The sequence below is a fragment of the Ursus maritimus genome, unplaced genomic scaffold (genome assembly GCF_017311325.1).
Source record: "Ursus maritimus isolate PB19 unplaced genomic scaffold, ASM1731132v1 scaffold_1, whole genome shotgun sequence".
Taxonomy (NCBI): Eukaryota; Metazoa; Chordata; class Mammalia; order Carnivora; family Ursidae; genus Ursus; species Ursus maritimus.
This window is the reverse complement of record NW_024423343.1, coordinates 6,692,382-6,704,802: the sequence shown is the minus strand read 5'-3', so window position 1 is coordinate 6,704,802 and position 12,421 is coordinate 6,692,382. Positions and strand designations below refer to the sequence as shown.

At 44.1% G+C, this 12,421-nt stretch overlaps 1 protein-coding gene across 3 annotated transcripts in view; it reads left to right on the top strand.

The window, feature by feature from the left end:
- The window catches only part of LOC103662655 (UDP-glucuronosyltransferase 1-6-like), a 75,489-nt gene that overhangs the window by 41,822 nt on the left and 21,246 nt on the right, over positions 1-12,421 (top strand). Inside the window, exon 1 of one of the 3 annotated variants that reach the window (XM_008690307.2) lies at positions 8,139-9,002. The exons of the other annotated variants lie outside the window; for them this stretch is intronic. Coding sequence (XP_008688529.1) covers positions 8,139-9,002 — 864 coding nt within the window. Of the gene's footprint in view, positions 1-8,138; positions 9,003-12,421 lie in introns of those variants that run through there. 3 annotated transcript variants of the gene reach the window in all.

Below are 12,421 nucleotides of genomic sequence, written 5' to 3'. Positions count from 1 at the left end.
TTTCCAGCAGAATTCTCTTTTTCAATGCATTTTTCATCAGAGAGAAAGCTTCAAATAGGTCCCAAAGATCCCCATCCCTCTTCTTTCACATCTGATAATTTCTTGGTTGGCACGTTGGACAGTTGGCCATACCCCTGAGAGCTGGCAGGAGTAGGGGCAATGAGCATAATCGGACTGGTTCCAGGAAGCGTGGGGCACAGAATACAAATCCCACATGCCAGGAAAATTTAACCAAGCAATTAATAAACAAAAATATCATGAGAAACATTTAGCATAAGAAGGAAAAAAATCACTTTTTTGGTACCTTTGGTCCCGACCATTCTATTTTTGCAGAAAGAATTAGATTTAGGCGTATTGCAAAGCAGCCTGTAGCGAATGCGGTTTTTTGAGCACCATGAACTTACACTGGCACCTCAGCTGGTACCCAAATGTCCACCGTAGAGAACCTTCTGCATTACACAATACGTAATTACCAACTCGCATTTTTATAATTAGGAATTCAGGTGATCAAAATCAGACTTTTTCTTGTTAGATGATCAAACCATTTCAACACTGTGGGAAAAAAATGTGTACTTGGCAGTGATGGAAATGTTTGGGATCATGCAGAGGTGGTCATTGCACAACTTGGTGAAGGTACTGAATGCCTCTGAACTGTTCACTTTAAAATCATTGTGTTATGTGACTTCATCTAAAAAGATTACTTAAAAAAGAAAATAGATCATAGATCAGGAAAAATAAAGACCTGATTTATAACTGGAAACAAACCAACAACGCCCCCCCCAAACACACCTCAGTAGGCAAATAACTAGATCGGGCAACACATAGCCACCGTACAAGGGGCCACTAACCGTTTGGAAACATATCTGACTTCGGAAATAATCCAAGAAATGCAAATTAAGGAACAATGAAATTCAGTTTTGCTCATCATATCACCAAGCATGTTTTATAGGTAACTATTGGCCTACCTACAAAACAAGTATAATTAAGTTTCTTATTATGCTTTTGCTAACGTGCAGAGCCTTTTGAAAACCGGAGCTTGGTGAACACTCCTTGCAATAATGCTGTGATTCACAGTCTGGGGAGGTGAGCTTATCCTTGGGGTAAACTGTGTGCTGCCAGGCTTGCGTGTAACAGAGCATGAAATCACTCCCAACACCCATGGTAGCGTGACTGACTACAGCTCCTCCTTTCTCCTCTGCCCCGGGCGGGGCTCAGCCACCTCAGAAGGCTTCCTGGTCGGTTTTGCACAGATGTTCCCGGAGAAGCTGTTCAGGTTGCCTGGCCGATGGTTCCCACTGGGAGACCCCAGATGTCCTGAAGCCACTTATCCTGGTCCCCACCCTGGGCCTCCTCTCCAACCCCGTGCACCCTGTCACCTGGTCCCTGTGCCTTTCCCTCTGCCCACAGGGGCTTTTCCCTCTGCCAGATGCTGGAACACTCTCTCCGCTGTCCTTGTTTCTTCGTTGAGACTCACCGGCCCCTGGCTGTTCTCTTTTCCTTAGGTTTCCAATATCTTCATTTTTAAAAAAGTTTTATTTATTTAAGTGATCTCTACACCGATGTGAAGCTCGAACTCACGACCCTGAGATCAAGAGTCAGATGCTCTACTGACTGAGCCATTTTAGAAGAGAATTTGTTGTTACATTTCAGTATTTGAAGGGCCTTTGAGGTGTTTTCCTTAGAATAAAGGGAATCCAGAGATAAATCCTAGTCTCTTCCAATTGCAAAGCCGAGAACCACTCAGAGCTTCAGGGACAGGCATTTACTCTCCCTTTTAGGGGCCGCACAGACCCAGGGAGCTCAGGCTCCCGGACCAGCACATCCTCTCTGCCCAGCCTGCTGTGGGAGGGAATGCACAGGTTACATTAGTAGAGTAAGAACTGTAAGACTTGGCTTCAAGTCCAGCTGTGTGGCCGAGGCAGATGGCTTATCTCTGGTGTTCATTTTTCCATCTGTGAAATGGGAGCGCTCTCCAGGTCAGGACTGGGGGCAGGGAAGGTAGAGCTCATGGGAGAACTTCAAAAATTGTAAATGCAGCACACGCAGGACAGGCTGCTTTAGGCTGGAGTAGCAGGGTGCAGGCCCCTCAGACAGGAGATAGTCCAGGTCTCCCATACACGAGCAGACGGAAGTTTCCAGGCAGGCCGCGTGAGCTGCCGGCTGCAGCAAGAGGCTGAGGCAGGGTAAGAACCTACCCCTTGTCACTCTCCCACCCAGAGGGCACATATGTTTGCCCAGCACTCTTTTTCCAACTATACAAGACCTGGAGGGTAGCGGCCCCAGGAAGAGAAGGAAGGAGGCTGAAGGGTGAGTTGGCAGATCTGAGGAGCTTTGTCCTGCCGCGTGGCCTTGGACTTGAGTCTTCTCACCTCAGAATGGGGCTGACAGCATGTGCCTTGCTCCTCACAGGGCTGTTCAAGGACCAGTGGGCAGTGTGTGAAGGGGCTCAGTGGACTATCAGGGGAAGCCATGGCCCCTGGCCCCGTCTTCTCTGGACCTTCGCTCAATGCAGGCTGAAACGTTCTCTCTTCAAGCAGATACAAACAGCATGGCTTTCTCGCACCATTCTTCGGGGAACATTTTCTCAGAAAACTAGATCCCAATTCCTCAGGAGTAGCTCTTCTGTTCCCAGGTTTTCTTATGTTCTGGAGTCGTCTAGATAGTGGTTTTCAAACAGGGGCAATTTTGCAACCCTGGGGGGCAACGTCTGGAGACATGTTTGGTGTCACAATTAGGGGATGACACTGTCTAATTTTAGAAGCCAGGGATACTGTTAAAAATCCTTTGTAAAGCACAAGAAATACCAACCCACCCACTCCCAGCAAAGAATTATCTGTTCCCCAATAGTGCTGAGTTGAGAAAAGCTGGTCTAAATCAATGTCACGTGGCATCAGTGACTTCCACCAGCAGGGGCCCTGCTGGGTGGTGAGGGGCCACAAGGATCCTTTGCCCACTCCCTGAGCCATCTGGTCTCCCTGCAGGCGTCTCTACAAGTAATAGTCACTCGTGCTGCAGCCTCTACATTTGTTGGTTGAGCTGAGGATTGAATTCCAGGCAAGTCAGGGGAACAAAACCCCAAAATGCCAAGTCATTCTTAATAGGTACTTTTAAAGTACATGACTTAGGCCAATGTCTACAATGCCTTTCGTGGTTTGTTTTTTTCAAAAAGGATTTTGAAATGTGTTTATCTTTATGACTGATGGGGACACGCAGAACATTTTAAAAGTATTGTTTCTGTTAATAAGTAATCATCCAGAGTAGCTAAATGTTACAGGAGTCAGCATTTTTTTTAGAAAAGTATTCAACGTGAGTATCTGAAAAACTTGAACCGTGGTTGATTATTAATTGACATAATTCGAAGAGAATGAGATTAAGTTGGTTTAAAAAAACACACAAATAACTTTCCTGAGATATAAGTCATAAATCATACAACTCATTCATGGAAAGTTTACAGTTCAGTGGTTTCTAGCATATTTTTAGCAACCAGCACCACCATTGGTCTTGGAAGTTTGCAATCACCCCTAAAAGAAACTTCCACCCCATTCTCAGTCAACTCTTCAGCCCCTGGCAACCACTGATCTACTCTTCTGTCTCTACGGATTTGCCAGTTCTGATCACCTCATATAAATGGGATCACAGAATATGTGACTGGCTTTTTTATTTTTTTATTTTTTTTTAATAATGATTTTTTATTATATTATGTTAGTCACCATACAGTACAGTGACTGGCTTTTTAAACATGGCATAATGTTTTCAGGGTTCATTCATGTTGTAGCGTTATTTTTTATTGCTGAATAATAATATTTCCTTCTATGGATATACCACACTCCATGTATCTACCCATTAGTTGATGGACTTCTGGGTTGTTTCTACTTCTTGGCCATGATAAATAATTCTGCCGTGAACATTCACATACAAGTTTTGTGTGGACGTATGTTTTCAATTCTCTTGGGTATGTACCAAAGAGTGGAATTGCTGGGTTGTGTGATAACTCTAGGTTTTATCTTTGAGGAACTACCAGATTATTTTTCAAAGTGACTGTTCCATTTGTTTTATTGTGGCAAAATACACATAAAATAAAATTCACCATTTAAAGTGTGGAGTTCAGTAGTGTTAGTACATCTGGGACCTAGTACACCATCACCGCTACCTAGTTCCAGAATATTCTCGTCGCCCTGAAGGACATGCACATATCTTTTAAGTAGTCATTCTGCATTCTGCCCTCCCCGACCCCTGGCGACCATCAATCTGCTTTCTATCTGGAGATTTGCCTGTTCCAGATATTTTATAGAAATGAAATCATACAGGGGCGCCTGGGTGGCGCAGTCGTTAAGCGTCTGCCTTCGGCCCAGGGCGTGATCCTGGCATTCTGGGATCGAGTCCCACATCGGGCTCCTCGGCTGGGAGCCTGCTTCTTCCTCTCCCTCTCCCCTGCTGTGTTCCCTCTCTCGCTGGCTGTCTCTCTGTCACATAAATAAATAAAATCTTAAAAAAAAAAAAACTTAAAAAAAAAAAAAAAGAAATGGAATCATACAATAGGTGGCCTTTTATATCCAGCTTTACTTAGCTTAATGTTTCAAGGTTCATTCTTATTGTAGCGTGTGTTGGTACTTCATTCCTTTTTCTTTTTTTTTTTAGATTTATATATTTATTTGGGGGAGGGGCAGAGAGAGAGGGAGAGAGAATCCTTGAGCAGACTCCCCAGTGAGCGTGGAGCCTGACATGGGGCTCCATCCCAGGCCTCTGAGACCGTGACCTGAGCCGAAACCAAGAGTTGGATGCTTACCAGGGGCGCCTGGGTGGCACAGCGGTTAAGCGCCTGCCTTTGGCTCAGGGCGTGATCCCGGCGTTCTGGGATCGAGCCCCACATCAGGCTCCTCCGCTATGAGCCTGCTCTTCCTCTCCCACTCCCCCTGCTTGTGTTCCCTCTCTCGCTGGCTGTCTCTATCTCTGTCAAATAAATAAATAAAATCTTAAAAAAAAAAAAAGCGTTGGATGCTTACCAGACTGAGCCACCAAGATGCCTGGTACTTAATTTCTTCTTATGGCTGAATAATATTCCATTGTGTGGATGGACCACTGTTTGGACATTTATCAGTTGATGGACATTTCTTTTTTTTTTTTTTTAAGTTTTATTTATTTAAGTAATTTCTGCACCCAACATAGAGTTCAAACTCACCATGCTAACATCGAGCGTCACATGCTCTTCTGACTGCGCCAGCCAGGTGCCTCTGCTATGGGATATTTATGTCATCAGTTGATGGGTTTCCACTCTTTGCCACTGTGAATAGTGCTGCTATGAGTACTTGTGGACAAGTTTTTGTTTAACAGTTGTTTTCAGTTCTTTTGAATGTATCCCCAGGAGCAGAGTTGCTGGGTCAGATGGTAATTCTATGTGTAACTTTTGGAGGAACTGACAAACTGTTTTCCACAGTGGCTATGCCATCTTATATTCCAACCAGTAAGGTATGGGTATTCCAGTTTCTCCACATCTTTGCCAACACTTGTTATTTTGCATTTAAATTTTTTTATTATCGTGATCTTAGTGGGCAAGAGGTGATATCTCATTTTTATTTGCATTTCCCTAATGATTATTGGTGTTGAGCATATTTTCTTATGCTTGTTGACTGTTCTTCTGTCTTCTTTGAATAATAATCTATTCAAATATTTTGTGTAGTTAAAAAATTTTTTTTGTTGTTGTTGTTGAGTATTGAAGGGAGTAATTGGGAGTATGTTCATGCTGGTTTACCTGGGGGCTGGTCCAGGCAATTGGAAGCTTCTCAGCTCCTTCACCATCCTTAGGATGTATGTTCTGCCCACCATTTTCCCAGTGGGAGCTGTTTCCAAGGACGTAGTCTTGAGAAAGTCAGGTGTTGTTGACGGTATACTATCTGGATCGTATACATGGCTGAACCCAGTTAAGGCCTCTATGTAAACTTTTAAGATTTGGCAGGCAGGGGTAGAGACCTACTGGTCTTGTGACCACTCAAGACAAGCCTCGTGAGTAAGTTCCCTTGCTTATTACCCCTGCCACCCACCATCTGGAGTGGCCTGCCTCTTTCTTCGGTCTCTCCTTGCCCTGTGTACGGCAGCCGGTTCATGAGCCAAAAATTAGTGAACCAGCAGGAAACTGAAGAAAGGGGCCTTGGGAAAGAGTGTCATGGGGGAAATACCGAGTTGGCTGTCAACCTTTTTGTGGGGAGAGTGGCACGTATGTCAGATGCTTCTGGACTGCCATGTGAGTATGGGGACACATGAAAACACTGGCTGGTTCGATGCACGTGTTGGAGACAGTGTGCAGAATGCATGGTGGCAGAGAGGGGGCTGGCTGTCCGTTGGGCTGGCTGCTACGGTGGGCAGGTCGGTGGGCCACCAAAGCTCAGCTAGAGGCTGAAGTTGGAGTCAGAAGGTTGGAAGAGGGGCTGAGTTTGGAGAAGGGCATGTGGTGCCACTGCTCTGCTGGCTTCAGGGCCGGCAGACAAGGTATGGGTTGGACACTGTGACAGAGACAACAGAAAGGCAGTACTCCTAGAACTTTGGTCCAAGATCTGGAAGGGGGCAGAAACCCCATGATGAGTAGTGGGTTGACTGGCCATTTTCTGGCTACGTGGGTACAAATGGCATTAAGACAATCTCCCTATTAACAGGGAGGAGCTGTGCAGTGGGTGAGGGCAGAAGTATGAGAGGTGGGTGCTCAGAAGAGTAGGGAACATTTAACCCTGGCATCTGGCCACCCTCGTGCTCCCATGCCATCCCATCTTCGTCTTCCCCTTCAGTTTCTGCCTGCTTTTGTTTGCTTCCCAGCACCTTCAGACAGCATTTTTTAAAAACATTTTGCAGGAATTTATAATCATTATGTGTGGGACCACTGGTCTGATGGGAGCTATTCCTCTATCACCAGAAGTCAGAAATGTTTCTAGGTGAATTTAAAAATATTATTTGGTTATGTTCAAAATCCCAGTGAGATTTTGTTTGGCCTTGCATTAAATCCACAGCTTACTGGGGACAAAGTCAGGAGCATTACAATGTTAAATCTTCCCGTGCAGTCTCCTTCTTTATTCTATCCAGATTTATATCTGAGAGTTGCTAAAGAACAAAAATCCAGTTGAGCAAATTTGCAGATCCAACTGGCTTTATTAAGGACTCATGAATTGGGCATCATCCCATCTAGAAAGTAGAGGGGAGCTCAGAGGCATTATACGAAATGGGCGGTTTTTATGGGAAGGAGGGTGGGGCAAGGAAGTTATTAGTGGAGGACCCCCAGTCCCTAAACAGAGTACCAGAAGACTGGAGAAGAGGAGTGGAGTCAGAGCCCGATCCGCAGTTGGGTGACCGCTACCTCTTGTTCCGAGGAGAGCAGGCTCTGGGGGAGGGTGCTCTCTGGTCCCACTATGTCATTGATAAGGGTTGCGTTGCCCATTTATGCTTTAGATGACAGCAACTCTTCTTCTGCGAAGTAAATATAGAATGCTCAACAAACCCTTATGTTGTCCTCACGTCTCCAGGGCAGGATCCTTTGAGGCATTTCCGTATTTGACAGCACTTCAAGTAGATTCTTCCCTGACCATTGCAAGAGATGTCCTGGTATGGAAAAGGAACAAAACCAAAGAACTAGTGCGCCTCGTCTTAGGAATGTTGCATGTTCTTCTGGGTGTGCTCCATGTTCCCCATGAATGGGAGGAAAGAGCTTTAGAGATTTCAGCTAAGGTCACATCCAATAGAGGGGTTATGCTTGGAGTCTGGGGTACTGGTGATTCCTCAGAGCTTAGGTACAGCACTTCAGGACACAGTTAACAGAGGCATAGGAGGTCAAATGAAACGGGCATCCGCAGCCCCGTTTTGGGAATTGGATAAAAGGCAACAGAGTGAATTAGAGTGTTCCCTGGAGAAAGCAGCCAAGGCAGATGAGTTTTTCCGTGATAAGGGAGATTGATCTCTCCCTGCGTGGAAGCAGAAGGGTGGGGCCGGTGGTGAAAGCGACGGATAGATCTAGTCTGTAATGATTAACACAAGGAGAGCATGCTGCCTGCCAGTTACCTGCCATTCTAAGTGGCTCAATGATAAGATAAAGACAAAGGAAATAAGTGTAGGAGGCATAGCCTGATCTGAAAAGTCAGCTGCTTTGGGCTTCTACGGACATGGCTGCAGGATTCCTGGTTCCCCTGCCAGCGCTCACAGGGCTGTTGCTCTTCCTGTGTGTCGGACCCTGGGCTGAAGGCGGGAAGGTGCTGGTGGTGCCCATGGACGGCAGCCACTGGCTCAGCATGAAGGAGGCCGTGCAGGAGCTGCATGCTAGAGGCCACCAGATGGTAGTTGTTTTGGCAGAGGTGAACATGCATATCAAAAAAGAGGATTTTTTCACCCTGACCACCTATGCCACCCCGTTCACTCAGGATGAATTTGATCGTCTCCTGCTGGGCCAGGCTTACCTGGTTTTTGAAAGGAAGTCTTTTCTTACAATGTTTTTGGAAATTATGGAAAGGTTGAAAACTACTGTTGTCATCTTTCAAAGGTCTTGTGAGGAGCTCTTGCATAACAAGGAGCTGATCAGACACCTGAATGCCAGTTCCTTCGATGTGGTTTTAACTGATCCCGTTTACCCCTGTGGGGCAGTGCTGGCTAAGTACCTGTCACTTCCCGCTGTGTTTTTTTTACGTACCATTCCATGTGACTTAGATTTCGAGGGCACACAGTGCCCAAACCCTTCCTCATATATTCCCAGGTTATTAACAAAGAATTCAGACCACATGACATTCCTGCAAAGGGTCAAGAACATGCTCTACCCTCTGGCCCTGAAGTACATTTGCCACGTTTCTTTCGCTCCTTATGCAAGCCTTGCCTCTGAGGTTCTTCAGAGAGAGGTGTCGGTGGTGGACATTTTCCGCTTTGCATCCGTGTGGCTGTTCAGAGGAGACTTCATCCTGGACTACCCCAGGCCAATCATGCCCAACATGGTCTTCATTGGGGGCATAAACTGTGCCAACAGGAAGCCATTGTCTCAGGTCTGTATTGGTGCTTATGTCCAATCAATGTTCCAGAACACATTTTTTGTTTGTTTGTTTGTTTGTTTTTTAAAGATTTTATTTATTTATTTGACAGAGAGAGACAGACAGCGAGAGAGGGAACACAAGCAGGGGGAGTGGGAGAGGAAGAAGCAGGCTCCCAACAGAGTAGCCTGATGTGGGGCCCGATCCCAGAACGCTGGGATCACGCCCTGAGCCGAAGGCAGATGCTTAACGGCTGCGCCACCCAGGTGCCCCTGTTTGTTTGTTTTTTTAAATTTACTTCCAGGTGCTTACTTACCTACCAGTCTTTCTAAGATTTCTACCTCTCATTCTCCTTACAGTTTGGTGAGATAATTGTTAAAGTACCTTCGTTAGTGTAGTAAAGGTTTGCGATGGTCACCGAAAGAAATGAGCGGCAGGGGTGCGGGTCTGGGATAGGAGAGACAAGCACTGGTGTGAGTCAACCAAGACTGTCCTTTTGTAAAGGCATCATCTTTGCAGTTGTACAGTTTTCTCTGACTGTGTGGGAACAGGGACGCTGAGTTGTGGGATATCCGCTGATAGCGGATCTATCAGGAGTTTTTGCTTGTGGGTGTTTGCTTGTGCAGTAGAAGGACGAAGGAACCAGCAAATTGCATTTGCTGACATGATAGTTTTCAGCGGCCCTGTCTTGGAAGGGACTAGAGTGTGATCTCATCACAGGAGACCAAAACACCAAAAGGAAGCAGAAGTGTCAGAGAGCCTGAATAAGTTAAGTAGAAGTGAGATAATGTGGAAGAGACAAGAAGGGGTCTGTGTGTAGGGGCGCCTGGGTGGCACAGCAGTTAAGCGTCTGCCTTTGGCTCAGGGCGTGATCCTAGCGTTATGGGATCGAGCCCCACATCAGGCTCCTCTGCTATGAGCCTGCTTCTTCTTCTCCCACTCCCCCTGCTCGCTGGCTATCTCTATATCTGTCAAATAAATAAATAAAAAATCTTAAAAAAAAAAAAAAAGAAGGGGTCTGTGTGATCCAAGGAAGAAGGAAACGAGTTCAACTTTTCAGAGATGGAGTTGATGTCCGGGGTATGACATGGGAATGATCAGAGTTGGATTACAGGTTGGACAGGTCTTCTACTTGGGATGCTGAGGTCATCAAAGGATGGTGGGAGGGACTAGGAAGGAGATCAAACTATGGAGCCTATAAACCCAGTGAAGGGGCGGGCAGTGATGAAGAGAACAGAGTCTAAAAGGGGAAGGGGACGTTAGGAGGAGAAACCAAGAGTTGGACGCTTAACCTACTGAGCCACCCAGGCGCCCCTATACCATGTCTTAATCCATTCACCTATTTTATTTTTTTTAATCACCCATTCGATTGATGGACATTTGGGTTCTTTCCATAATTTGGCTATTGTGGACGATATTGCCATAAACATCAGGGCGCATGTATCCCTTCAAATTAGTACTTTTGTATTCTTTAGGTAAATATCTAGTAGTGCAATTGCTGGGTTGTAAGGTAGTTCTATTTTTAATTTCTTGAGGAAACTCCATACTGTTTTCCAGAGTGGCTGCATCTTTTAGTTTTCCTATGTGAATATATTCTCTGGAGTTAACTGCACTGGTTCAAATTGTCACTCCCATTTTTCTAGCTGAATGGGCATGTGGACAGGTGACCTAACTCTTCTGACCTCACTATCGTCACAATGAGTACACAATAAATATTTTCTGTTATTATTATTTAAAAAGTGCCCAGCAGGACAAGGTATGTCATCTGAAGACCTTTAGATATGTCTGTGCCAATTTATTGGGTGCATGAAAGATCATCTGCACAGAAATTCTCAAGTATTATATGTGATAGGCACACCATTATCAACTTTGTTCCACTAAATTTTTTTTAAGATTTTATTTATTTATTTGACAGAGAGAGACAACCAGCGAGAGAGGGAACACAAGCAGGGGGAGTGGGAGAAGAAGCAGGCTCCCAGTGGAGGAGCCTGATGTGGGGCTCGATCCCAGAACGCCAGGATCACACCCTGAGCTGAAGGCAGACGCTTAACAACTGAGCCACCCAGGCACCCCTCCGCTAAATTCTTTTTTACTTTGAGATCTTGTCACTCTTATTTATTTGGTTTGGTTTACCCTTAAATGTGACTTACGTAGTTTATAGAAATTTTCTCCAAGTATGAAAGATCAAAGTCTAAGTCTTCCATATTTTTGCTTCTTTTCTTTCTTTTTTAAGATTCATGATGGGTGAGGGGTGCCTGAGTGGCTCAGTCAATTAAGCATCTGACTCTTGATCTCAGCTAAGGTCTTGATCTCAGGGTAATGAGTTCAAGCCTCATGTTGGGCTCCATGCTGGGCATGGAGTCTACTTAAAAAAAAAAAAATTATGATGGTTGAAATTACTTTATTGGTTTTCTCAAAGAAATAATTTTGGGAATTGCTTATTCTTTTTACTATTTTTTGTTTTCTATTTCATTAATTCCAGCTTGCTTTTATTAATGATTGTCATTCTTGTGTCTTTTGGTTTATTTTCTAGATATTTTTCTAATTTTCCTTAGGTAAGCATTAAATTCCTTTCTGTTAGAGTTTTCTTAATAATGAAACATTGAAGGTCATAGAACATTTTCGATTTCTCCTAGGTTTTGGTATAAATTGTTTATATTTTCTTTTTCTTTCTTTCTTTTGTTTTGTTTTTGGTCATTTAATTTTCTGGTTTGGATTTCCTCTTTAAGTCCATGGCTATCTTCAAACCTGTTTATTCCCACCTAGCTAAAATTTATTTTAGCTATCTCTCTCTTATTTTTTCTAATTATTTTAGATTTTAATCAGAGAATGTTTCTTATGAAGCCCCTACATTAAATAATAGGTTTTCTTTGTGGTCTAGTACAGAACTGCCCAATAGAAATATAATGCAGGCCATATATGTAATTTAAAAAAATTAGTAGGGATGTTACAAAAAAGGCAGAAAGAGGGCTAAAATTAATTTTACCTTATTCAATCAATCTAAAACATTATACTTTCAACATATACTCAATATAAAATTATTAATGAGATATTTTACATTCTTTTGCTTTCATACTAAGTCTTCAAACGTGGCAAGCATTTTACACTTACAGCATATCGCAGTGTGGACTGGCCACATTTCAAACGCCCAATAGTCACGTGTAGCTAGTGGTCACTATATTGGATAAGATACAATTAACATTTGTAAGTGTTCATAGATACACTGAAAAAATGCATATTTAAAATTTCACTTTTTATATGCCCAATTCTTGAGATGATGTCTTAAACTACTTCCTTATTAACTGGTGTGCTCCATGGGAAGGGGCTAGTGAGTCCTGGAGGGAGTCCACTGTAGGGTCCTCCAGATGGTCATCTTTGCACCAGAGGAAGTACTGTTTGCTCTGCTCTGGAAGCCTACTCAAGCCTTTCCATGA